A 27,962-nucleotide genomic window follows, 5' to 3' on the forward strand; every position below is an offset into this window, starting at 1 on the left:
AGCAGATGGATTAGAAAAGGAACGCACAAGTACGAATGTTCCCTACAGTGCAAATCAGCAGATTATGTACGGCGTAATGGAAGTATTTTATTTCATGTTTTTAATATCCATCTTTTCAATAAGCATTTGAGAAATCAATTTCAATATTTTGCATTTTAAAATAGTTTAAGTAATGAAAAACAGATCTTCTTTTTGGTTGGTTTCACTGAATCCGTACAATCCTGCAGTATTCCCATCACTACAAAATCGAGCAGATTGTTTCGAGCTGTGACATTCGCGACCGCCTGTGCTTGACAGCACAACTGTCTATTTACGTTTTTTTTTTATAGAGAAACAAACATTCTTTTCTTTTCGTTCTTGGTCGTAGGCAGTTGAGAAATTTTTCGGGAAAAGATACATAATTTGAAGCAATATATTAGCTTCCGAAAATGCCATCCGTAGAGCCTACTGATTGCGGTTCCGAGGCCCGGGAGTGCACGAGCGCAAACGGCGACTATAGCAGTGAAATGTCCTCCGAAAGTACACTGAGTCATGATACGCCGGATCCAGACCGTCAGCTTATACCTGGAGACCGTATCGAACACAGTGAACAAATCGAAATGCCTGCGGTGCGGGAGTTTACGCAGAACGATAAGATCAACAAGTTTCTTCTGAATTCCTTCCTGCAACGTATCAACGATTCCAGTAATACCGAGGAACGTCGTGAACCGGGTGCGGCTGGTGCGGTCGCCGAAGAACAAGAACAGGATTTCGATTCTTAGCCATGAAAGAGAAGGAGTCGGCTATGCCGAGATACAGCGCATTACATTTGCGATAAGAAACGAAGCTCTACATTAACACGTATCAGTTAAGTTTTGTGTCTTACGTGTTTGTACAATAAGGCTGGCCTGGATGATTTAAAATAAGTGAATAAATATCGCCTTTAATGAACAATGTTAATGAACACGTATTTATATTATAACATGTACTCGTTTGTTGTGTTAACAAGCAAGTAGCAGAAACGGATAAACGTCGCGGATACAGGGAGTTTGTTTGTGCCGGAAGATTCCCGCTGCAATCACGACCGTTGATTTATCTTTTTCTTTATCGCTCGCACACTAACAAGATAGTCGCCGCGGGGATCAGCAGCATACGAGACATGCATACGGTGCGCAGTGTAGCAGGGTAAGCCCTTTCCACTGATTGTCCACCAATCAGTTCGTGATCGCTTCGTTCGCAGTACAGATCGTTCGCATATATTCATAGTAAGCGCCAAGAAACCTAGCTGAACGGTCGTACGTACAGGCGTACTAGCTGTGTTTGTAATCTCCGCTGAGTGGAAGCGGCCTTACACCATATCAATTGGCTGAACTGAAGACATCGTTCCATCTCAGTCGCCAAGCCGCTGTGGATAATCTACAATCTTCATACTTCGTGGAAGTGACTCCGTAATTTTACAGCTAAGTGAACTTTTACGTACACTCCAAATGGAGATGAAGACTATCGTCAAAAAGCGCAGTCTCGTTGAAGATGCGCAAAGCGATACAAACGCAAGTGACAATTGCGAAACTCCAGCTGCAACTAGCTGCGCTGCGGAGGAGACTCAACATAGCGAGGCACCGAAGGCCGAAGGAACGCTGAAACCAGGCTCGCAGATACGGCCAGTAGTAACCGAAGAGGAGGTGCGCAAACTAGCCGAACGTCTTTATGGAATCATTGTGCTGGAAATGTGCGAGCTCGATTCATACGATGACCGCAATTTCATGATCCAGGCCGACAGGTGAGTAAAGTTTGGAATGCTCAATGATAACTGTCCATATGAAGTGAGAAGACGAAAAACCCCTCATTGTGAGTATAAATGAGACGCGATTACAATAGACTATAGAATCGGCTCAGTTTCGAATGTAAAATTGTCGCGTTACATGCCGTGGAGAACACGTGATTACACGGTTTTGTTAATTTTGTCTCGAATGTCATGTCATCATCGTGCGCTACAACGCGAAAAGGGTGGGTACCATCGATTTGACAGCGGTGTTGATGAGCGGGAGGGGAAATTAAATTGCTAGCTTGATGGACAATTGGTGACGGTTGGCCTTGATAGGCTTGTTTTTAATATTGTACTAATTTCTTGTTCCCATCTGCATATCTCGCCAGTTATGTGAAAAATCCAATACTGAAATCAATCAGCCCGAGCGGTTACGTGATGAAGATAGCGAACTCGCTTGATTCGAGCGATGAATCGTTCTTTCATGCGCAAAATGAGATCATGCTGCATCTAAACAAGCGTGGCATCAAATGCCCTGTACCGGCGCAGAACATTTACGGCAAGCACCATTCGATGGAGAAACTGGGCGAATCGAAGCACGTCGTACGGCTGTTGGAATATATACCGGGAAAGGTGTTTCACGGTGTACCTCATCCGGACAGCTTGTTTTACCAGGCAGGACAGTTTATTGCACGGATTGATTCCGCATTGAAGGTGAGTGAAAGCGGTACAAGTCACGTTTATGTTATTTCTATCTCTATTGCAGGGTGGTGTACCATAAGTAATAATAGAAATGCGAGTTTCATGTTGTCAGTAGCGAGTATATGGATTGACACTTTCACGCATTTGCATTTTCGTGATTGTCTTATAACCGCTAATCATTGGTCAAAGGGTCGGTAATTTGTTTTTTTTAGTTGGAATTTTATGGCATGGTTCGATGGATTTAGATGGATGTTGTTCGGTCGTTTAATATACTAAACCAGGCAAATGTTTGAATTGTGTCGAATGTAGGATCCTACCTTAGCTTTGTATAGAAAAATAACAATCGAAATCCTCGCTCAATCATTCACGAATCAGATCGTTCAATTGTTATGTTAGTATTTAAAAACATCGTGGAATTAGTACCGTGGATGCCTGTCCTTATATCGCACCAAAATAGATCCGGCAAGTCTATTTGGAAGTACAACTACAACAACCAAGCATAATTGGAACACTAGGACATTTACTAGTGCGACATGTGGTAGTGCGGCGAATTATAATGCTAAATATATGCAGAACAGTTTTTCTTAGTTTTTATTTCATGGTTTAGATTTAGTTTTGATATTATTTTTATATCGTGAAATTACTTGCCTTCGATACCAAATTTATTGCCAGAGTTTAATGTTTATATCCTTTTTTCATCAAAACAATAACAATTCTAGCAATAAAATAGAGCAGTGATATTTTCGTACAAATCTCCTTTTTACTCAACAGTCTATAGATAAGGAAAAGGTTATGAAACGACAATCCATTTGGATGCTGGACAATTTTCCTCAGCTGAAAGATTTCCTCTACGTAATAAAAGACGAACACCATAAAGATATCGTCGAACAGGTGCTGGATGCATTTCAACGACGTGTTATTCCGAATTTGAACGAGTGCGAACAGGGTGTAATCTACGGTGATTTCAATGAGCACAATGTAATTGTTAACAAAAAGCCATCGAACAGCAAAGAGTATGAAATAGTTGGCATAATCGATTTTGGTGACGTGTGCTACTCTCGCTACGTGTTCGAGCTGGCCATTGCAATGACGTACATGATTTTGGAAGCAAACGATCCGAATATTGGAGGGCTGGTGATGGCCGGGTACAGCATGATTCGGTTGATTCCCCCACATGAAAAGGAAATACTGAGGGTAAGTATTTCGGATACGGAACGAAAACAAAATACCAAATACTATTTTTTAAATTAAGTATTTAATGTCTATCACAACGATATTTGCCGTATTGATAACAGCACTTATACTGACTGACATTTTATTTCTATTTCACTTTTTTATTTATATTTTTTACAAGGTTTGCATCGCAGCCCGTCTTTGCCAAAGCCTTGTTCTAGGACTGTACACAGCTACAGTGGACTCAAGCAATCAATACATTCTTTCCTCACAAACCCGTGGATGGAACGTGCTGGAATCACTGTGGAGCGAAACCGATAAAGATATTTTGGAGCGATGGAATTCAATTGCTGAGGAATATTTAACATGTAGCTCATGAGATGCGGAATGGAACAGATAGGTTATTTGAGTCAATTGGGCATGTCATATGCATCCCTGCTATAGTAATAAATGTGAAAGATGTATTTGGAAGCAATATCTGAAAGATCAATTAGGAGAAATAGTAATGCAGCAATAATTTTAGAGAAAGTGGCATTTAAATAGCGAATGCGCTTGAAAAACCAATAAGAAAACAATAAACTTGCTTTTGTGCACTATTGTGCTCTTTTAGACGGCTTACATAGCGATTTTTGAAATGAAGAAAATTCGTTATTATTGGGATGAAACAATAATGCATTGGTATCGGCATACCACCAATATACTATCTTTACACATTGCAGGAACTCCTGCATCTGTTCCATTCAAAATATAGTTATGTTTTATATCACCCTGTCCGTACTATGTCATGCTTGCTGCATAATATTGTTTTAAAATAAATTGACTATGAATTTTAAACGTGTGCAAATAGCTATTTAAAAATGTGTTTTTGAGTTTCCACATGACTAACTGAACTGAGTTTTGATACCCTTTGCAACACTTACTCAAACCATCAAGCTCCTTTTGCTGTAGTGTTCATTGTGCGAGGCATGTGGTTTTGACTTTTTAGATTACTTTACGCTTTAGAATTCAACATTGTTTATTTAAATTCGCCCATGACGATAAAATTCCAACCAGTGCCATGATGGCTTGAACATAGCCGAATGCTAGTGGTAATGGTTATTATTTTGGCAGAGAAGCTAAAATAGCTCGCATGTAAATGAAAGGTCCGTGGTTAGCATTCTATTACATTAATTCAACCGTATCTCAACCACAAACGATGCATGAAAAGATACCAAAGTGCTACTATTGATAGTGGTTTGAAGTTTGCAGGGGATTTTAGATGCTGTCATAGATTCAGATAATTGCCCAACTTTCCGTACAATCTGGTTCCATCGATAAGGAAGTTTTTAATCGATTGCCTAGAATATTGTAAAGTTTATCTTTCGAAAAATGCTCCACCAGCTGACACACACGCAAACTTTTGCCTGAAGGTGTGCAAGTTTGGTAGAGCTTTCATTTTTTATGGCCATTATAACTTTCAGCTTTTTTGTTTTTTTTCTTTTCAGCATCCCTGTGTCCTTTTGCAGAAGTGACATGTTTCATACGTTGCTAAATTATCCTCACATTTGAATGCGTATTTCCATCGAGAGATAGTGGAAGTTTAGTAATTGGAGATAGTTTAGATTGACAGTGTCTGTATGGGTTTGAGTCTCGTTTGCTTCAATCGTAAAGATAAGTTCAATTCGAACTTGAATCTGCTGATGAGAGCTGTCAATCAAAATTAACCACGTTTAGCAGTCTGTTGCCATGGTAATATGCATTTTGTTATCACAGCATGCCAAACTCTGTTTGATTGATATTTGCTGTTTAAATATGTGAACCATGATTACGCGCGGTTTTGGGCAATGGTGCATCATTCATATCCGGGCAATTTCAATTTCCTTTCCATTATATTTTTTATTGTATATGTGCAGTGGCGCAAAGGATAAGGTGCAAAGGATAGACAGCGTTGAACGCAGAAGCCAAAACACAAATCCAACTGATAACGATTATTAATAAATCTTACAGTGTGTTCAATCGTGGGTGCTAGCGAAACGCTCATTTCCGGAGGGTACGCGGTCGTCTGAAACGTGCTATAAATAAATCAATTTCACCAGACTGCCTTGAAACTGAGGTTGAGTACTATAACCCGCTTGCGGCAATTGGCCATCATCGTCCCGGTAAAAGACGGCTGCCTTCATAGTTGTATTTATATTTATTCTTTGATTGATTGTTTCCGGAAAGACTCGACGTTTGCCGATATAAAGTATCGTAGCCGAATTAGCTATGTATGGTACGACGGACTTTTTTATACAGCTGGAAGCTGGAAAGTTAAGCGATTTAAAAAGTGCTAAAATTCATTGTTTCATTGTGCTTTGATCAATTCAAAGAAAAAAGCACAGCAAAGAATCCTTATACGAGTTTGAATTGGAACTGAATTCACTTTGATGTTGTGTCAACTCCAAGGCGCCGTGAAGCATTTCAACCGTCCTATAGAACGAAATTAGAACGAAAGAGTTTAAAAAAATAATACTAAAGTTAAAGATCGTCATTAAAGGAAACTAAGCTGGAAGCCACGAAAACAGAATTGCTTTTAAATGTTAAAAACCCCCTCAATGGTTTTGCAGCGACAAATGAGTAAAACACAAATAAAATTAATGTTTTGAACGGTGTAGTAAATAGGACACAGTAAAAATAAATAATTCATAATGAAATGTGTGGAAATTAACGATAAAATAAACTAATTTTCCGTTACCAAAGGAAATACCGTTGCTGCTACATGTTGCTTAAAAAACGATCAGAACGTGAAATTATTGAAATAATTGTGTTCACCTAAAAAAATGGCAACCACGAAATATGCCATGGGTATAAAAATATCATCAAAATTATGCTGCCGATGTTTGACTGATTGGGGAATATTTCCTACGAATGATCAGTGGTGAAGGGAACGAAATCAAATGTTAGTCATATGATTTCCGAAATATTCATTTCTGCACATGTAGCCATGTAGGTGCTATTATACTTTTGTGCGTTGAATTGGAAAGGTAAAATTGAGAAATTGAGGACTCCACCAGCGTTGCCATGTGGACAGCAATTTGCATCGCGGAAAATCCCAAAATCTGTCATTGGTTACTTTCATTGTCACAGCCGGTGAACCGAGGGGAAAATAATATGGCAGGACTTCGAAAAAGTGGTCCGTACGTTGTGTATATGTGCGTGGAATCAAATTGGCATAAGGGAACTCCGACTGAAGTTGCCAGGTTTTGGAAGGCACTGATACGAAAGGCGTAAGATCTTTCTTGTGGCAGACCTATGGTATTAACGGACGAAAAATGCGATGCAAAGAAGGGACATTGGCTGCAAAGCATGGTGGTGATAGATAAATTCAATTTCTTCATACCACTTACGGAAGGCAGATGGTAGAAGGCTCGAGAAGGACGTAGGGGATATGAGTGTAGAACATTTATGTAGGTTTTTATACTTCAATTTCGTTATAGGCACTGGCAAGGCGATTCGAAGCTATGTAAAACAAGTTTTAGCGAACCCATACCTTTGCCCATACCCGAAGGGAAGATTAATGGACTATCAATCGAATATTGACGATCCTTGGACGGTTATCAACCTGAGCAAAAAAAAAAACGCCGGGAAAAGGGTATTATGGCTAGTTGCATAGTTGGTCAGGAACTGAGCATGTATTATTCCGGTCACGTGAAACAGCTTCCCATCCGTTACGCTAAGCATTGAGTTTCTTTTTTCTTTTTGTTGTTTTGGAAACGTCTTCACAGATGTTCTACAATTGCATTGCAATTTCATCCATTAATATGACATTAGAGAAAATATTGTTAAATTTTGTCAATGCAAGGAAGTCATAAACTCGATTATGTTATAACAAATTAAATCAAGGTTTATTGCCTCGAATATCATATCAATCACCGAAAACATTCACCATGAATAAATCAAATTTCTTCATGGAAGTATCACTACTCATATCTGCAGCGCTTTATTGGCATGATTGTGTTTGTAAAAAGACCGATCATCACACGGACAGTTGGGAATTAGTTGGAGCATATTCGTTTGAACTTTTACTTGTGACTATCTTCGTGCACCCTCGTGGGAAATAATCAACCTCGTTTCATTTTTATCAGCAAACCTCGGAAGACCAAAAAGCAGCAAACTAATTCTTAAAGTATGACCCGGTTTCACCGTTGAACCTGAAGGACGTAATGAACGTTAGTGAATTCTCGTCGGAGATGAGCAAACGAAGTTAGTTACAGGTAGTTTTGTATGATGCGAATGATGATGATAATGCTGAAAGGCAGTGGCAGCTGACACTAATAACATCAGTGAAAGTATCCGTCGTGGTATAGCAGCCATAAACTCATAACCTTCATTTGTTGTACGAATGTCCTCATAGTTTTTCGGTGGAAAGTTTGAAGTGGAAAGTTATGAATTGGACTACAAACATAATGAAGAGCTTTTCCCGAGCACTCCAAATGAGATTATTGTTTTGGTTAAAGATATGCTGTATATATTGTCAACGGAAATGCGATAAGTTGTAAATGCTTTTTGTTTTTATTTGTAGTTATATTAACTCGGTAATTATATTTGCATGAAAGAAGTACTGTAAACGATACAATGTTGTAGATGAATATAACTAGTATTTAAACGTTTGTTTTATAACAGAGATTAAAGGTAATACAAAAAAATGCTGATTTCTTCATGATAGAGAAAGTAACATCTCTACTAGTACTGGTAATATTACCTGAAGAGGTCTTGAGGAGAGGGCTGTTACAATTTCTGATCTCATCGCCGAAACCGAAACCGACCAACACGATATTACAAGATCGAAATGTCTAATTCGTAATGGAAAAAGTTGGGAACTGTCAGTAAGTATTCCGAAACAGGCCGAATTCAACCAGTGATCAAATCATCACCATGTGGCAGACCCCAGAGAAAATGACGGAGCACAGTTTCATTTTTACTATCTCTTGCAATCAATTGCAAGGTACCGTATAGCCAACGAAAAAACAACGTAACGAGCTATTTTGAAATTCGGGTTTAGCTTGATACAGTTCTGAAAGAATCATAATCTCTAACGTCACAGGTTAGGTGATGTTGAATGGAATATACTGAATGTTCTTTGAATCTTTAATCTTGAATCCTTATTATTCACCGTTGGACTGTAAAGCCTTCTCGGTATCATAAACGTGTAACATATTAATTCATACCTAACGATACATTACATCAGTACAAACAATTTTTTAATAGAAACCGCAAGACAGGTAGAACACTAGTAGTCAATTCCATCGCTAATATACCCGGCTCGAACGCGTGGTGCACTTCAGAAAGTATCCTCCCGTGATGCAGGTAAGTCTGGAGTGCTGAATGCGATCATCGATAGGTGGCAATCCGAGCGGAAGACACATGGTTCTGTACTCCAGATGGCGATTCCAGGAACGGAAGAAGGCCACCACACAATACTGGCGTACTCCATCAGCGAACGAACTAATGAGCAGTACAACGTCTTGACACATAAAGGGTCTTAAAGCTCACGTATCATGTCCAAGCGACCAATCCTAACAGTTGGTTGCATCTCACGACCACATGATCCAGCACGCCGAGGTCCTTGACGCATTCAGTTCTTCCGAGAATTTGGTCGTTTAGCTCATAACTAAAATTGCTCGCGAACGACTGAAGGAGGTGGTACGCATTTATCGATGTAAAGGGCTAAAGCATTATGCTTGCACCAGGAATTAAACTCGCGCACAGAGGCCTTGAGCTGAAGATAATCATCCGGCGTACGGATTTCACGAAAGATTTCTGCGTCGTCAGAATATTCACTTTTCTACCACCAAGGGTCTGCGCCAGGAAGATTGGCTTGTTATGGCTTGCTCTATTGGTGGGCCATCCAAAGCTCGGAATATTTTCCAAGACTTATTCAGATCCTGGCATAAGATCATAATTAGTTTACGTCTGGTGGACCAACTTTACGGAGCGGCCCGGTTCGAAATCCCATCCTGACCAATCCTCCTGTAGGCTAGGTGTGGATAACGTGAACATCAATGTTTGTTGCTACTCGTAAGTGCTAAGGTCCTAGATGTATTGTTCTATTAGTATCCTTTTGTAAGTGACTACGATTGATGGTTAATGCATAGATGGTAGATATAACCATGGGAGGTTAGAATTTTTAAGAATGTAGTAAGATTTCCATCGCCAGTATTGATTACCGTTAGTGTTTCAAAGTTTTAAAGCTATCAGTTTGATTGCTAAATTTCCTCTTTTTTGTGTGTTAGTCCAACATGGCATTCAATCACAGTACCATTTTGAACTGCTGTACCAGTATGCGATGGAAGTCATGCTTTGGGCTTTCATTCGGTTGCAATAATAGTATCAAAATTAGATTACATTCGATTCGTTTTTTGGTGGGCCGATGCCATACCCGTAGTCAGGTACGTAAAGCTGTTTAGGTGCGTATCTCGTACCGGTTCAATTCGTTTTGCAGAATCGGTCGAAAAAGCTGCTATGAAAGCAGGGATTATAGATAGAGGATGTAATAGAAAATAGTAAAAAAAAGTAGCATAAGTATCGCTTTCTTTGCAAATGATCTCGCTGTAACTGGGGCGTACGAAACGATTCGTGAAAACGATTGCACCGTATCTTGGTTGTAACTTAATTACATTTCAAACAGCATGGGATGTTTGAATGACTGATGATTCAAGCGAAGGTGAGAGCTGCAAATAGGAAACAGCCAGCTTTCAGATTAATAGTATAGAGACTACAGAGAAATTGAAGCATCATGGTTGTTGAGCAATTCAAATAATTTTTGTTGTTGTAAAGATCCAATAAGGAAGAACCGAGTATTTGGATTAGAGTTCATAAATTAAGCGCGGATATTTTTAAATAAAAATAAATATAACTGATAATAATACACTAGTTTTTGATTAAATTTAGTCTTTACTTGATATCTAGTTATGGTACGTGTTAGTTCTGTTTAAATTTAAAGGCAAAGTTATACACAAAAAACACAGTTTATGATTTAATTGGAAAACATGCGAATCTTTTGTAAGGTAGAAAAACATACGGAACTAATCTGCTCTTGGTTCTCTGCTGGATATGTGCTGAGAACACGAATAATATAGAGCAGTGAGGTAAAAAATAATTTTGCTCACTGGTCGCTTTTGTATGAATATATTTTTTTTTTTGGCAGAGTGGGTTGAATTCAAAAAATCTTGTTCGTTTCCGTTTTCTGGTTATATGCGCGAACATAACAGACGAGGGTCTTAACACTCATTTCGGGTCGGATAGGGTCGGTATGTTTTATTTGTCTGATGTAGAGCATAGAGCGCCAAATCAAGTTGTAGATATTTATGAGAAGGGTTCTACAAGTTTGAAACAAAAAAAAAACTTAAGTGTGATAAATAAAACATTCGTTAGTTAGTGTATAGGATATTTCCCAGCAAGTCGTATCTCACCGCCGTACCAGCAATGTCTTTCAATACGGTTCAAAAAGAAATAGCGAGAGCTTCGTACCAAATGAAGAACTTTCCCTCTCCATTGTTCTTACAATATGGTCTGATTTTTCAGTAAAAATATCTTTAAGATAATTTCGTGTTGGGGTATGAGGTGAGACTTTTCATTATCATCATATATTAAGGTCAGTTTTTAATGTTATTCCTCTACGCACTACTAATTTTGCTTTTTAAAGAATACCATGTTTATGTTGTGTTTTATTTGTGGGATTGGAACAGGTGTAACAAATTGAGCTCAGCTACATGACATATAACGAACCGACGGGCCAATGACGTCGTAATGCCATTACATCCACCAAATGGCACACACTTTTTTAGGTGTTGCTTGACGGTTATGAATTAGAGCACCGTAACGCGTGTATGATTAGGTGTGGAAAAGTAGACGAGAACGACAGAAGAACGATGTTTTAACAGTGTCGAAAACTCGTTAAAAGTTGTCTGTTCTACTACCATGGATCATGAAATTACACAAGAAACGAAATTGGACTACCTTTTCTTGGTCCAGCAGTTTACATTGTCATTCTTACCTTTCGTAGCAGTAAAGATTTTTTTGTTTGTTTTTAACAGGGTTTTTTTCACTTACCTACTAGCAGCACCAATTTAATCGATGGTTCAGAGTTGCTGCCCTTGTAATGAAGTACCGTCCCGTTGGAGAGCACATCCTGTGCCGCTCAATTGTTTTCGTACGGTCCTATGCAAACGAATGGCCATGAAATTCAATTTTCCTTACCCCTCGACATTCCGAACCGCTTTCCTATCCGTATTCATTTCGGTTGTGCACTCAAATCATCTTCAAAAGTAAAATTACGAATACGCTGATGTAGGTATAACGATGAACGAGAGATCTTTTTTTGTGTGTGCATTTTTTGCCCTCAAAATCTTCTGTCACTCAATATGCAAACTGGGATTGCGGAGGTCTTTCGTTGGATTTAACATGACCCCGAGTTTGATTGGGAATTAAATCAGGCTTCTTGGTAAGCTGCTGTGATTCTGTGAGTTAACCGACAGTCCGTGCGAAGTTTGCGTTTGGATAGTCAATGAATACTACTTTGAAGCATTATATTTCTTCAGTTATTGTTTCTATGAATGAAATATGTGTGTTTAAATTATTTTAAAAAGAGCCTATAGTAAAACCCATTACTCGGCTGTGAGCTCGGTTTGTTTGTATACTTACCGACACATTTATCGATTCCTTATATACGTCATTTGTTTATATGACTTATAGCCTATAATATTAATCGGCTGTTCACAATTTCCAATAGCATTAACACAATTTCATTCATTCATCATTAAAACCTTTTACGTGCTTTAATGCTTAGAACTACCGAATGACATTTTGCTTAGTAAGTTATAGCTTCATCACATTAATTTTTTTAAATCAAACGTTTGCATGGACAACACAACACAGTGTTGATCATCTAAAATTTAGGTTCATCCACAGCAACCTGCACAGAATCTCCATCGGTCTTTAGCAACATGGCAAATTTTCTGCACCTGTCCATGTACCAAGATGCAGATTATAGTTACCACTTCAACGTCGCAGACTGTAAGTTATCCAGATCACACACTTAAATTTAAAGAAAGTCTAATACCTAAACTCGATGTCGGTGAAATACAATTACAAAGATCAGCTGCACTTAAAACGTAAGTTAAAGCGTACCCAAAATGTAAGTAGTAAGTTTCATTCCTCTCAATGAGGTGGCAATTGACTGAGGAACAACTTACAGATTAAGTAGCCATAATAATAAAAAGAAGTTGTACTTTGTACCACAGATAAAGCATCACCATTGATGGTAGTTAACTTCTGTGAACAACGATCGTACAGAACGTAGTTCGGAGGCATTAGGATATGACCATGATCTAAACAAAAATTAGTTCCAGTATTAGTAATATAAGTATTTTTTATTTCTTTCCAATTTGCATCAAAAGCAGGTTCCTTGTTTTCTTGTGTTTTCAGTTTGTATTTGATAGTATTTTATGATTATCCAAAGACAACATATTTATTCAAATCGTTTGCATGTTCAGAACGGCGTTAGTGGGCATTTTCACTCGCGAACGCTCCCTGTTAGTTGTACAAATACCTTTTACAATGTGTGTTTGTGTGGGTGTTCGAAGGTCATATCCAAACATAAGCTTTTGGTTCTATTTTTTACAATTTTGTATGCTTTCCTGTACCTACTGTACCGTTTTACTACTTTTCAATGTAGTTTTTATCGTATCGTTTTCCTAACAGGTATTTTGGAATCATTTTATTTGATGTTACGGTGAATGGTGAAGGATAAGGACACTGCTAGTAGTCGTGGGTGGAAGGGGGTAGTAACTTACGCGCTAGTCGGGTAGCAGCAAATACGCCATTTGTTGTGTTATGTATGGAAACGTTGAATCTTAGCTCGCCGGCCCGTTATTTTGAGTTTTTTTCCCTTATTTTGTTTTCTTATTTTGGTACCAGTAGCTGTCGGGTTTGCTACATGAAATATGAAATGTATTCTATTAGCAATGCTTCCTATTGTGCTACCTTGGTTTGACTGATTTGCTCTCGAAAATTCGAGTGCACATTTATTACGCGTAGGTTCGTTTGTTTCTGAAGAGATTGTTAGAACGCAATCCTGTATCTTATGTTTGAAAGCATTCGCGCGCGCGTGTGTGTGTGAGTGCTTTTTTACAAATCTATGCCTTCATTTTCCGGTCCCAAGAGGCTCTAGGTTGAGCAATGTTTGAACTTCATTTAGAATTAGGAAGTGGCATCGACTGGGAGTACCATTTGGTAGAGTGATCATAACAGATTTACAAATCTAACTGATAACATACGGAATTAAACTTCTAATTATCATTACAGAAAATTAACGTTTGATATAATAATTGTTACTCACATACCTAGTGAAAAGCTTTTTATAATCACATACCCTCGCATTGGTGGGAAAAGGTTAAAACAATCAGGTAAAAGGTCAACATTGATAATGCTTACAACAGATCGTTTTTTTTTTTGTGTAAACAGGTATTTCGTTCTTTTGTTGATTTTAACCATACCATTACAGTAGGGAGCCAAAGATCTGTTTTTATGATGTATTTTTTTGTATTTGGTTATATGCTTCTATTTATCACATACACACTGTTATTCTGACCTATATATAAATACCACTTCTTGAAACATTCACATAGATAAATACTATCTGCCAACATACCACCGAATTACAGCGCCTTTCTTAGAGTAGAAATAGAAAACTATGGTTTGTAATGGCTATGATGATAGGGGATTCTGTGTAGCATGCATAAAATTTATAGAGAGTAACAGTTTGTACGGAAAAGAAACATGATTGTACGGGGTTGTCATTTTCGTACCGCAGTTTGGTTCACTTGATTGAGAATTGGTTGTTGGGTTTTTTGGTTAGAGTTTACTTGCATCCGAACATCGCAGTGCTATAAAAGTTTGGTTTCTTGTTGTTGTAACGGTCACGGCAGCAGCAGTATTTACTGTCCCACCCTGCAACCATAATGTCGCGTTTTGTACAATTCTTCGCACGATCGGTAACGTTCTCTCTGTTTGCTTATTAACCTTCATCTTCTTATGATTCAATAAATAATCAGTAATCAGTCTTATCATCAAGTAACTTTAATTTTTTTTAGACGTACGTTATGTTTGTGTTTGTGTGTGTGCGAATGTTTGTGCAAAGAATGTCTGTTCGGAAGGATGCAGAGGAAGCCTTTGGTGAGATGGGAAATGAGACAATTTGTGTGCTAATAACAGGTTTCAGTAACATGGTAATGCATTCAATATTAAATCATTTGCCCCGAATTCCGAAAACACAAAACATTGTAACGCAAGCACTTTGTCACCGTTTGGTTCATTGCATTTCTGTGCAGTGAATGAATGAGTTATGCACACCCTCATACACCTGGCTTCACATGTGCGGATCCCTTCTAACACCAACATCAAAAGGTACATCTAAGAAGCTGTACGAGAGTTTGCTACAAATAGAATTTGGTACATGCGCTGTCAGTTGCGAGAGAGTTGCGAACCATTCGAAAGAAAAAACATCTTACATTCAATGCATAAAACATACAAAACGGTAACATGGGAAAATGTTTCTATCACGGGGGTACTAATATTAGTTTATCTTTACAGCTCTAAGTTTCCTACACATTTTGTTTTTCGATCTTTTTCTCCGTCTCTGCTTATCGCTCTAACTAATGTATCTAGCATCGAAAAGATTGGCAGATATGTGAGTTTATTATTAATGTTTTGGGTTCCTTCGGTGTACTGATGGTCCGTCTGCAATTGCCCCGAAATGGTTTCCAAACAAACGGTACCACCACCAAGGATGCATGCATTTCGATTCATTCTTTTTTCCGTTTGTTTGGTATTGATTTGGTTTGGTATGTTCAATCTCTACAATTTCAACATCAACAACAGCGAGAACATAAATCCCTAAACCCTAGCTGTCGAGGGGTGCAATCTGTGTATTTGTGCATTGTGTATGGTATCCGATGGATCTAAACCAATCGTTCTTTGTGTGCATTGTAAAGTACAACCCTTGGGTGCCGCCTAATGACAATCACTTGCTTCACCAGTGCGATCAATCATTGGATGTTCCCGGGTGTCGGAGTGCTAGCAGTTGGCGATTGCTTTTTAACATATTGCTGCAGGCGTACCGAGTTGGCTATAAATATCCTACACCACTGACACAACTACCTCGAAATACGTTGGAATGGTTCTGTGTTTAAGCTCTTGAGAATGCAGCTGATTTTGATGCAGGTAAGGGATTGGGAGGCTCTAGTGCTTTACTAAGGTTGTTGATGTTGCTTAGTAAGGTCAAATTGCTGACACTTGCTCTAGATCCGCGGAGGACCGTCCCGAGTTGATGACGACGTTCTTCGCCGCATAGTCCGTTACATACCGATCGCTGCTTCGCGGATAGATGTTACCCATTTCCTGACCGCAGCACCACGAGCTCCGGCTCGTCAGGATGCGCTTGAAGGCCTCCCTGAACTCGGTGTTGAAGATCGAGTAGATGATGGGATTGAAGGCTGAGTTGGAGTACCCTAGCCACGACAGCACCTTGAACGTTTGCTGGCCGATGCACGTCTTGCAGAACGCCGCGATGATATTTACACAGAAGAACGGCACCCAGCAGATCAGGAACACACCCATTATCACACCGACGGTGATCGCTGCTTTGTGATCGGACACGTGGTACGGCGATGACGCGTGGTGTGCGAGCTGGCGAAGTTTGAGTTTGTTCTTGCTGCTCTTGGGCCTTCGTATACTGCGATATCGTTTTTCGCTAATCTCCCCAGGACGCGTAACGGCACGTATAGATTTGACGTGCTTCTGGGCGTAGCAGTATAGCCTGCGGGAAAAAGGAAAAGAGACCGGAAACGAACACGGTGAACCGATGACTGACTGGGAAATTTATTTCACGAAACGATGACCGTCCGCCACGGTTTGGGATATACATTGTTTAGGATCGTTACAGGCGGATGACTTTGTTGGACCTTCTTGGAAGCGAGGGCTTTGTTTGGGCAAGTCCGTACCAGTTTCGGTGAATATTTTGAAAGGAAATAATAATGCTTCTTTATCAACTTTTCCGCCACCTAGGTGGTTGATATTTTTTCCGATCTCATTCCTGCCGTTTATCCACGAACACAAACACACACACTCATATGAGCATGTGAAGAGTATGAGAAATTTGGTTATTCTGAATGGCTTATAACGCAATGATGGTTTAGTGTTGATAGACAGAACTTCCGGTCGGGAAAAAGATTATCATCGTCCTGTGCCATTTACGATCGAGACAAAGTGTGTGTTATTGATAATGCTCGGAGATCCTATCTTATTTTTATTATTTTTGAGGTTAAATAATAGCTAGCGGTTTGGTTAGGTCTGTAACTTGATGTTTTATCATCTTGTTTCCTTCCAACTAGACACAACAAACCAAATGTTTTGTTGTGTAGTTTATTGTCTGACTTGTCTGACGTGTCTGACTGTGACTATAAAAGTGTCCATTAAAAGCTTTAAACAATTTACGCATTACATCTATACATAGAAAATAGTAACAACACGTAATCAAGTTCGATAAAAACAAATTCAGTTAATAGAAAATGTAAAAGATTTTGTCCAATTTAATATAAATCAACAGCAGTTTGTAGATATGAATTGTCAAACGTGACAACGTGACTAAAACAACTTGGCAGAGTTTATTCTATCAAGCTTAGTAAACCGATTAAGGTGGAAGATGAAAATTAATTTTAACTTTCTCCGCTAAAACACTTGAGGTGTAAAAACAGACCAAAGGCAACAGACTGGTAACGAATCCTTTCAATGGATGTTACTGCCATTGCTACTGTATTAACAATGTACTGGCGATAAAATAGTACAGGCCACTCACAGCGCTAGGACGGAATGTGGAATTAAAACGTTCTGGGAAACTGTATGAATTACCGCACACCTGACCACAATCATACGGGTGCTGTGCAGTGATATGACGTGAATCAATAACCGGAAGCTTAAACGAACGTTTAACTCAGGGACAGGATTAATTCCACGCGTCGACTATCACATAATACCATCATTCGGCTAAAGATTAAAACTTGTGCAATAACGCGTGGTCTGGATTAAGCTACTGCACTAGATTGAATTATTTCATTTTTCTAATTGAAAGTTTTTCGTTTCTACGAATGATTAGTAGAATTGAGGAAAAAAATGAACAACAAAATTCACACACGAAAAGTTATAAAATAACATCATCGAAACGGGTTTATTTCAAACCCAAAGCATCTAAACTCCAACAACTGTAACAATACAATTATAATGGTTTTTATGAAAAGGAAACAAATGGCTGTTGCTCCACCTTACCTGCAATAGATACCGATCATAACTATACAAGGTACGTAGAAACTTATACAACTAGATACAACAGCGTAGGTTGGTGTTAGATCAAGAGCGCAGGTCTCGTACTTGATGCCATTGATTTTGAGCGATGTGTCCGTTTTGTCCCTTTTGTCTCGATGCAGATCGAGTGATATGGGGACAAAAGATACGAGTGCCGCAAGTAGCCAAATGACCGCAATTGTTCCGATAGCTACTCGCCGCGTTACCCACCGGCCATATCTAGAAAAGAAATAGGATACAAAAAACCTTTAATTCGTTTATAAAATGTGTGCTATTGCATTGGCATGAACCAGTATTACAAAGGAATATACATTCGAAAAAGTGGCGGCTTCAGGATAAAAAAAAAGGTTGGAAAGGTTAAAGGTAATTGATATGGTAGGGTTTCTAAGTATACACATTCAAGTTTACGTATTGTTTGTCATTGTCCTTTTTACAGTAATTTACTCAAAATGTTGTAAAAAATGAGAGTTTACGGCACCCACTGGCGTTTCGTCAAAGAACAACGGTTATCCAATTATTTTTTTATGAAACTAGATAATTAAATTTAGGTTTTGTTCCATGGAATTTTCATTTTACGACAAAATGGTGGACGTTTAATGTTGGAAAAACTGATTTTGACTAAGAGTCACTATTTTGCCTGTAATATAAAAAAATGGTTTTAAAACTAAAAACGTACCTTAAATGCTAATGAAGAACATTTGGTTTCAATTTCAACTCATTCAATGCACAGGCGAGTGACTTACTGAGAACTTTTATTATACGGTGCTTTTGCCTTTATCCATTAAACAATTTCTCACAATGCCTTGGGCATATATCTGTGACTATCGTAAATTGTAAACTATTGTAACCATACACTAATGTCCCATTATGAAATAAATCAAATGAATGAACGAATTAAAGAATGAAATCTTGGTACAAATTTGCAAAACGTTGTTTAGAGGAAAACGCGTTCCAACGTTGAGCGCATGGCAATGCACTAACTCCTTTAGCTGTAACTTTGTTATTTGATTTATTTACCGATATTCCCGAAGCCTGAAAATTTATTTCTGGGATAATCCTTGAGCCTTCAAGCTTCGAGAAATGATACAATTTTTTTTTGATTTCCTTGCCGAAAATTCCGATTGTATGTCTCCCTCTAAAGAAACCATAACGATTGCTTTGATTGAAATTTATGTTCAGTACTTTTTTGTGCCATCTGAGAAGAATCATTCATTTGCGATAATGGTTTTTCGTTACGTTTCCTTATGCTGTGTTCGTAAATGATAACAAACAAAACAACAGGTAATGATAAGGGTTAATTAAAATAAATTCCACGACAGGAAGCTAAATTGACTGCTAATGAACTGGCCATTGATAACGTAAACAATTTGGCCTTTTTGATGATGCCTCATTTAAATGTTAATGGTTATTGGTGTGTATCAAACTTGAAAAGAATAATGTGTTAATGGAGGGTGGTAATAAGATGCGATCGTTTGGGTAACATGGTTCGTTACAGAAGTAATCACTTTTTTACAGTAAGTATGATATGGCACGACGGATTTTCACTAAATGAAATCGTATGCACTTGTACGCTTGAGGGCAAAATTGTGAATGCCATTTTTACATGCACATTGTTCTTTAAACTTTACATAATGTTGGGAGTATGCGCTTTTCGTACGCACTACCGTGTGAAATAGTATAAACGCACAATGGTGGAACATGTGTTGTAAGTATGAGTCAGCAAATGCTTTCAAATGATTACATATTTACCGCGAAAATCAGGCATGGGTGTGAATATGCTTGTGTATTTATTAATTTAACCAAACATCATCTATCCTGACGAAAAAGAAGGTCCAAAATGCAAATGGGGCTTGCTTTAATCTGGCGTGAAATTATTATTATCAAGCAGAAATAATGCATAAATTCCACACTCGCTTGTTCGTTGCCGGGTCGACGTGAAAAAAAACTACGACACTTTTACTCCGGTTAAACATTATTACCTGCATAAGCAAACAAAAGGATTTTTCATCAAAATGAAAGTTTAATATTTTACACCTTTTTTCACGGAAAGGGTTTGATAAAAATTTGCAATTGCATGGAGTGTGGACGGAAAGTAGAATTAACAACTATCGGCGGCCAGATGCTAATTAGTCGGTGGTTGGTATTATTAAAGTATGCAAACGAATGTACATTTTTGTTAATGTTGTTATTTCGTAGCCCTTCAAACAACTTTACCTAGGACTGTATTAACTTTGTGCCAAAGTAAACGAATGTGATTTGCTTTGTGGCTGTCGATGAGGGGTTGGTATAATTTTTTTTTAGTAATATCTGAAAGGTATAATAAGAAACATCCTATAGTTCCGTATAAATAACACTATTAAATTCACCCGGAACCAAACCAATTCCGAAAACAAAGGAATGAATATTTTAAAAATTCAATTAAAGATACAGAAAACTTTTTGCATATTGAAAAACTCGACGCTAACTCATGCCAAGCTATCAGCAGCCAGCAAACTCAAAATTCAATAACGGTGCCATTTTCCGCGACCAGGTGGCACGCTGAATGCTAAAGCAGCGCGCATTAGAATTCATTTGTATCCAACACTTGAACATACGCTTTGCTTGAACCGACGGTTTGAATCCAGCGTCGAAACAGCGCTCTGAAACAAATTGTCTGAAAAAAGGGTCACGGAATCGTACTCCATAACGGCAACATTCGCTATGAATCCAATAAAAGCTGTTCTATTGCTGTTATGGCTGAATGTGGGAAAATATTCTACTTTAAACAGCTACCCAATGGTGGAATGTATGTGCATATTACACCATGAGCAAAGTGAGAAATAGACGTTCGCTAGCCAAACTTTGCTTCCGTCTTATAAGAAGGATAGAACACATTCTTCTTAAATGCATTTTTAAAAGCATAAGATTCATATAATTACAATATGTAAATTTTGGACACATCCACTTCAAGAAAAGCAAATTAAGTATTTCTAAAAACGGTGAAAATTCTCCCAACGCTCGAATGGAGGTCGTAAGTTTTGTTGAAAATGTCTCGAATGGGATATGTATGTTAGCAGCTTTAATATCAGAAATGAAAAGCCATCCATCCACAGGAAGCAAAAGGTGAACTGTATTTTAAAAGGCTGTGGTTGTAGTGTGCAAAATTTATAGGCTACGTGCGCGACCCCACTTGTACTTGTCTGATCATTTAGATGTGAAATTTGCTGCAATGTAAGTGCTCCCACAGCGGGTACCGCCGGTGGCTCGAAACAGTTTGCTTCATGGCGCCTGTAAAGTTGCTGAAACTCTAGCCTTAAGCAACGTCTGTAAAGCTCAACCCGCGAAGCTGCGGATCTACCGACTAGTCAGCTGGCACGAGCAGTTTTGTTGTTGAAGATTATCATGGATAAGGCGTATGTATCCACGGTACTCGGATAAAGTATAAACGGTAGGTGGCAGGGGGTTCGCAGATGATAAACAAATGGAAGTTTTTGAACATTTCTGTGAATGCCTGGCAACCTCCATTGGGTTATATGTGTGGTTTTTTGGTTTGCAAATTGTGCATAAATAACCATCCTCAAGTATAAAGAATGCAATTAACGTAAAACGAATTGCAACAGTGCAAGAAAAACAAAAATGGGATGATGTGACATTAATTCAACTTTAAGTAAAACAATTCAACATTTTTAATATTTATTTACTATAAGTAGTAAAGCCTCCAACAAAATAGTCGGTTTGAAATAATATATAATATTTGAAATAATAATATTTGAAATAATATTCTTTCTAACTTACAATTAAGTTTAGAGTAATATGATAAGTTTAGTGTAAAAAATAAAATAAATTGCATACAAATCGTGCATGTTGAATGGTCCGCGAGCAAAATGGAATATATGGCATATTTGCAGCACTTTGTTAAAGATTCATCATCTTCCGCACGGTAACGGAAGAAGGGATTCTCCCGTATCTTGACAACAGACCGGTGGCGGACGAGGATTGATGCAAAAAAGGATAATAAATTGAAATTCTGTAAATTATCATTGTTCATTGTGTCTGAGGCGTTGGTTGGGAATATACTTAAGCTTGACAAAGCGAGCATAATTCATTTTGTTCGTGAAGTTCGAATAAAGCAGATGAAGCCTTAACAGTAGCGCCCGCTAGGTATATGGCATGGGACGGGTAGGATTCATTTTTTCTCTTCACGGCTTTCATTACAATATCATGATAACAGCACTGCAACATACACAGGGTCGAAAGGCATGTTGGAAATTAATTTATATTTGATTTACATCCGTCGAGAATGACAGCAATCGCGCCGGGAGATGAGGAATAGGAACCATTCGTACCCTTCCTTCGTTTTCTCCTTCACTTCCCCTGCCTCATCCGGTGCCTATCTATGCTGTACCCCGGGGAGTTCTTGATACACATAAAAACACAATCGCAAGAAACCGCCAAGGGAGTTAGAAGGTAGATTTAGCAAAACGAAAATTGCCAAAACGTGTCTTTTTATGGGGCGCTCTGGCAGGTAGGTTCTGTTTGAAGTTTGCAGTTCTGTTAGTTTCACTCAAATAAAAGACATTCGTATCTCGCTTCCCATGCTTGCGTTGGAACCTGTAGCGCACCATGAAACGATTGTGCGAAAAGAGGAAAATGCTTTTAGATTGCTCGAAACGCCCAGTTGGCTAACATACGAATTCCCTTGAAAGCGAAAATACAACGCAGGGAGTTAAACTTTTTACCAATTTTTATCAGGTTTGTCTAGGAGTTAAGCTTCTATGATCCGGTAGTGGATATACAATATCCTGGACACGGTACAACGGAATGAAAAAGACCGTTACGTTCGTTTTTTTGTGAGGAGCTTTGTGAGGGAGAAAGCCAATCAATTAAAAGTAAAACTTGGTTGTAGATTGTAGAAATGGAAAAAAGTTTGACATTTGTTCGGATTACTGTGTCACCACATTCAAAAGGCGAAAATATGGGACAATGTTCTCCAATTTGACTTACTTCTGCTAATTTTGATGATGTGTTCATTATCTAACAACAAGAACGAAAATGAATAACAACATGCAGCAAAATACAATAAAAGAACGAACTTTAAACCCAATGCGAATGTTATGAAATTAGAGGTAAGAAAACTTTGATAATTTTTTAAACAAGTTTATCAACTACAATAAAAGAGATTTTATTTCTCACAATCACGTATTGTTTTGATTTAATTCGTTTCGCTTAGAATCACTCTGAAATTCTTACTCTTGTACCAAACAATGGCCAATCCAACGGTGTGGTTTGGTTTCAGATTAAGTTAATTTCGCCAGAGTTACTACTGTTTGGGAAAAGTTTTTCCTCGGAGCAACTGTGCAATTTACGAGGTGACGAAACTTGGTCCGTTCTAATTTGCACCGTCAACAGTGACTACCGCACAGGTGACTCAAATCTTTTTCGGCCGTGGCCACTGGCTCAAGCCAGTATTGGTAAGGACAAATATACTGCTTTGCAGATATTTTACGAACCGAAAAGTACCGTGACAAATACTGCTTCAGGTGTGGGAAATTAGATAAAATTGTACAATTCAATAAAGCTGTCGGCGTTACTCAGGCCAAACGTAGCTGCGGCAATGCTGTTCTGTTTGTATAGCACATTTCAAATCATTTGTTCCGAATATTCACGTTACACTGGTTTCCTTCATTTGCTGAGCACGATCCAGTGGACTTTTGCCAGGTTTGCAAATAACACGGTCGGGTCGGGGGCTTTTGCATCGATCGATATTAATCATAATTACTACAAACGACTACGAAACTGCAAAACTGTAGCGACGCCGGCAAAACAATAACATTTTCCTTGGTCTCCGGCTCCATCGGTGCGGTCCGATCATACGGCGGTGCACCACTGCGGTTGCATGTGCACTCCCAATTCCATCCTTACGGGCGCGTTGTTCTATTGCAGGATTGCGAGCGCTCGCGTGCGAATGCGCTTAACTTGACACAAACCTCAAAACCCCAGACGATTGCCACGACACGGAAACACGCAGTGGCCTGCAACAGGGTGGCGATAGCGATACAGTTGTTTCTAGAGTGCCGACCATGACCACCAGCGCTTGCACACGAATGCATGATTGAATGGAGCGTCGATCATTGGGTTGATGAATGCAATTTTGTACATAAAAATTAGCAACAGTTATAATTACGCACACACAGAAAACGGAGCTCCGTACGATACGACAAGTGCCATAGCGTTGCGGAAGTTGCTGTTCGATGGTTTACAATTTTGTTCGAACGACGCAAACAGTGTAACCGTTACACTGTTGCTGGTGCTAATTGTGGAAAACGTGAGGAACGTAATGTTATGGATTGCCACGTCATGAAATCAAATAAAAAACTAATGCCATGGACGACGCTACCTTTGCGTACTGTGAAACTGTGGCGCGAGAAAAGGGGATTCAGCGAAGCGAGTGTAGTTCAATAGCGCATTTATAAATCAATTAAGAACTGTTTATCGATTGATGGCGCTCCTTATGTACCGCGCTTGTACCGCCATATGTGGCACATAAATGGTGAGAATTTCGTACTAGTGTATCCCTACTTGTTCGCCATCGTATCATCTACACGGTCTACACTGAGCGCTCTCCAGCCCTGTGGGTATATATGTGGCGAACGTGCTACGGGGATGATTATTAAAAATAGCAAGTTTGAAAATATCTCTTGCTTCAGGGTAGCCGCAGGTCCTATTCACCCAGCCGCAGAACACTGATGATAATGTTGGTGCAAAAGGGCCACCACCGGTTCCGGTGTAGCACCTTTTCGCTGTCGTGATAGCAGGTTATTTGAGGGATGTGGTGTTTATGTTTATGATCGCCCGTCGACCTAGCGTCGGTATGTTGCGCCGAGATGAAGTCTTGCCGCTTGCCAAAGAAGAAGGATTATCGTACCATCAGAACCGCACGTCCGCTACCGTGCGGTATACATGAAGTGAACTGGAGCATAACGGTCGGGACCGTTGGCCACATCAATACACATAGCCAAGCATTGGCCTGTGGAAACTTTACGAACAGCTCAATTGAAAATACATGTAGTATGTAGCGAGCAGAGCAAGCTTCAATCGATCGACCTTAGGTTCGACTCTTTGTTACGACCAGCTTCATTGCAATAGACAAGACCCCTGCAAAACGGAAAAACGGGCCGCACCAAGTGTTGTTGTGTATCGTATGGACGTACCCCCAACAGCCACCGAACTCAATGGTGGGCAGTTGTTTGGTTAACTTTTGACGAACGTGTACGCTAACCATAAGTAATGGGGAAAAATGAGATACTTTAAATTGGTAATTTTATCGCACGGCAAGGTTCGTACTGTATGCACGCTGGGTTCGCGTGAAACAGTGTTTTCAAATTAAGGTTATAAATTGAGTTGCTCGAAGCGTGATACTAACATACCATCGCAGTACGCAATACATTCATACAACGAATGTTCGAAAACTATAGCGCGCAGAGATTCATCTTCTGGATGCATAATGAAAATGTATGGTCGTTCAAAACTTTCGGAAAGGTAGTAAATTTGTTTCGGTTCTTGGTTGGGGAAATTTCGTTTGACAAAATAAAATGATGAACTTGCCAAACTATACGCCGACTGTAGGTGTATGAGAGCAGGTTGAGATTTAATCTAGCTAATGGTACACGGAACTACATCCCATCGTAGGTGCCATGATACGAAAAAGGGGCGTTATGAGGCGACCGAACGCGTATGCCTTGAACTTTGGAACTACAGATTCGGTGATAAGGCCGACACAAGTGAAACACTATTTTCATGTATATTATTGAGCGTTCGTGCGACAGTGTTTGCCGTAGGAATTGAAAGTTGGGAAAGAATTTGCTTTTGGGCTGTACGGTAAGATGCGTTTGAGAAGAACCCCATGTTCAATCACGTTTATGCACAAGTTTAGTACAATTTTAGAATGAAACTTTATGGGACATTTCATACGCAAAAGCAAAACAACCTTGAAGCTAGGTGTTCCCACCCGGTAGATGCTTCAGTTAACAATGCACTGTCGAGCAGGGGATAATGCTCGATCATTCAGCGCAAAGTTAATAGAGGAAGTTATTTTATAAAAGTCATCCTTCTGCAAAACACGGCGTCCAGCCGGGTTTGCGGGTGCTCGAAACGATGGCAGCAATCTTGACTGCGCACTAAAAGGAAAGTTCATCACCGAAGTTGGTTTCCGATATCGAGGAATAATGCAGCTGAAGGAAAAATTTTCGTACACACTCTCGCCCGTGTTGTTTGCCTGACGTTCTGACTTAACCTTGGTTGCGGTGAAGGAGTAGGCAAAGTGATTCCCCCAAGAATACTTGAGCCTTACTTGTGCCGAGTGCGGGTTAGGTTATGGTCGTTCCGGCGTTCTCGTTCTCACCTACTGCTGATGTTTCATTTTTCTCCTGCCCCTTTCGCATCCACCGAATGTAAAGGAAAAGTATTCCGTTTTGACAAGCTTGGGCAGAGAAGTTTGTTCGCTTTTGCTTGCGCTTTTTGCAAAATATAATGCTATCTTTTCATATTTTTCCATCCATCCACTCGAACAACGAGCGAATTCCTAAATAGAAAAGGGTGATAACGAAGCAGCAACAGACAGCGGCCGAAATTGTTTGCTGAAAAGGGTGCCGGATGGATGCACGTGAACGTGTCCGTCGTGGTGATAATCTTTTGAACAGCGTGCTCAGTTTCAAAAGCAGACCCAGGAAGTATCGGCTGTCAACTGTCAGTGAAAGTAACGTGCTCGATGAACGGTTTGCGTCGAGCTCTAAAATCATACTGCCGTGCTACGACGAGTTGGACTTGACGGTACGAGGAGCAAGATAAGATTACCGCCAACATTGCCCTGTGATTAATTGTGTTCGACATTCCGGAGCAGATGAGATGAGTGTAGCACGAGACAGACGGGTATGATGCATACATCACCAAAGTTTACGATCAATCTGTGGTAGTTCAAGCGTGTACCGTCGTAAGGATCGTAAGCATCAGGTTCAAGGATGTGGTGGGTAGCAACCGAGCTGCACAACATGTTTTTCTTGCGTTATTTAAAGCAAGTTATGTTTGGGACTGGGTAGGAATGCGTAGCACAAGAAAATACTACAACTCATAAGTGGCACGAGACAATGAATGCAATGAATGATGATAAGTTTTAATTAATTTCGTCCCTGTATTACCCTATACTGCAACATCTTGGGGTGGTTTCGAAAAGCTTGGTGCTTTAGTTCTTGTGTAAGCTACTCAGATCTCTTGAGCTTTGTTGAGCTAATAAAAGAATCAAATGTAAATCACGCTCCAATAGAATGTAGGCTGAAGATGTGAGGTTTCCGGTTAATCTAAGTTTGTTTGTTTGTGGTTTTTGAGCGGACATAAAGTTGATGCGGCTTAGCAGCACATTTTTGTGTGATACTTAAACACTACCCTACTGCAGCTACGCTGGTCGATGTGTGTGATTGGCCTGTCGGTTGGTTTCTGCTGTGAAGTTGAGGAGAAAGTTTTAATTAATTCAATTGTTTTCCTCACACTTTTCCGAGTGCTCCTCAACGTGTCATGGCCGTGAATAGTGCAGGACCAACCGTACTAAAGCTATCCTCTATTGTCCATTTTAAACTGGGTGTGTATTACCTTTGTCTTGACCTCCTGAAAACTACCTACTCATTCCCTACTCTATTCGATACGGATGGTTGCGTCGTGTTGTCTTTTATTGAAACGATCCGGGTGCACTACGTTGTTTATCCGGCTGCCAACGTTTGCGGGAATCAGAAGGATGCGAATACCAGTACTATTTGAAATAGGAACGAACCACCCCAGCAATAGCAATAGTTCTGTGTTTGTTTGTGCAAAAATATTTCAAGTAGCACAGCTTTTCTTATGCTTAACTCAGGATTTGGAGAAAGATAGGGTCAAAAGTTGTCATTGCTATTGTTATGGTGTCACTTCAACGGTTAATGGTTGGTTAATGAAATTGAAA

General features: G+C 39.4%; 3 protein-coding genes across 3 annotated transcripts in view; 2 read left to right on the forward strand and 1 right to left on the reverse strand.

Annotated features, from left to right (window-relative positions):
- Window positions 1-341: 341 nt before the first annotated feature.
- Window positions 342-1,022, forward strand: LOC128310182 (uncharacterized). Its single transcript, XM_053046758.1, has one exon. It carries the CDS (start codon window positions 429-431, stop codon window positions 759-761), a length of 333 nt encoding a protein of 110 aa, XP_052902718.1. The 5' UTR covers window positions 342-428; the 3' UTR covers window positions 762-1,022.
- A 17-nt stretch (window positions 1,023-1,039) lies between these two features.
- Window positions 1,040-4,445, forward strand: LOC128310181 (hydroxylysine kinase). Its single transcript, XM_053046757.1, has 5 exons — window positions 1,040-1,164; window positions 1,246-1,759; window positions 2,134-2,458; window positions 3,218-3,640; window positions 3,801-4,445. The coding sequence occupies exons 2-5, from the start codon at window positions 1,467-1,469 to the stop codon at window positions 3,996-3,998; spliced, it is 1,239 nt and encodes a 412-aa protein (XP_052902717.1). The 5' UTR covers window positions 1,040-1,164; window positions 1,246-1,466; the 3' UTR covers window positions 3,999-4,445.
- Window positions 4,446-15,865: 11,420 nt separating this feature from the next.
- Window positions 15,866-27,962, reverse strand: part of LOC128310049 (dopamine receptor 1) — a 69,919-nt gene continuing 57,822 nt past the window's right edge. The window contains exons 5-6 of the mRNA XM_053046585.1: window positions 17,960-18,214; window positions 15,866-16,454 (exon numbers count right to left, since the gene is read on the reverse strand). Coding sequence (XP_052902545.1) covers window positions 15,917-16,454; window positions 17,960-18,214 — 793 coding nt within the window. The 3' untranslated portion in view covers window positions 15,866-15,916. The remainder of the gene's footprint in view (window positions 16,455-17,959; window positions 18,215-27,962) is intronic.

The sequence above is a fragment of the Anopheles moucheti genome, chromosome 2 (genome assembly GCF_943734755.1).
Source record: "Anopheles moucheti chromosome 2, idAnoMoucSN_F20_07, whole genome shotgun sequence".
Classification (NCBI taxonomy): domain Eukaryota; kingdom Metazoa; phylum Arthropoda; class Insecta; order Diptera; family Culicidae; genus Anopheles; species Anopheles moucheti.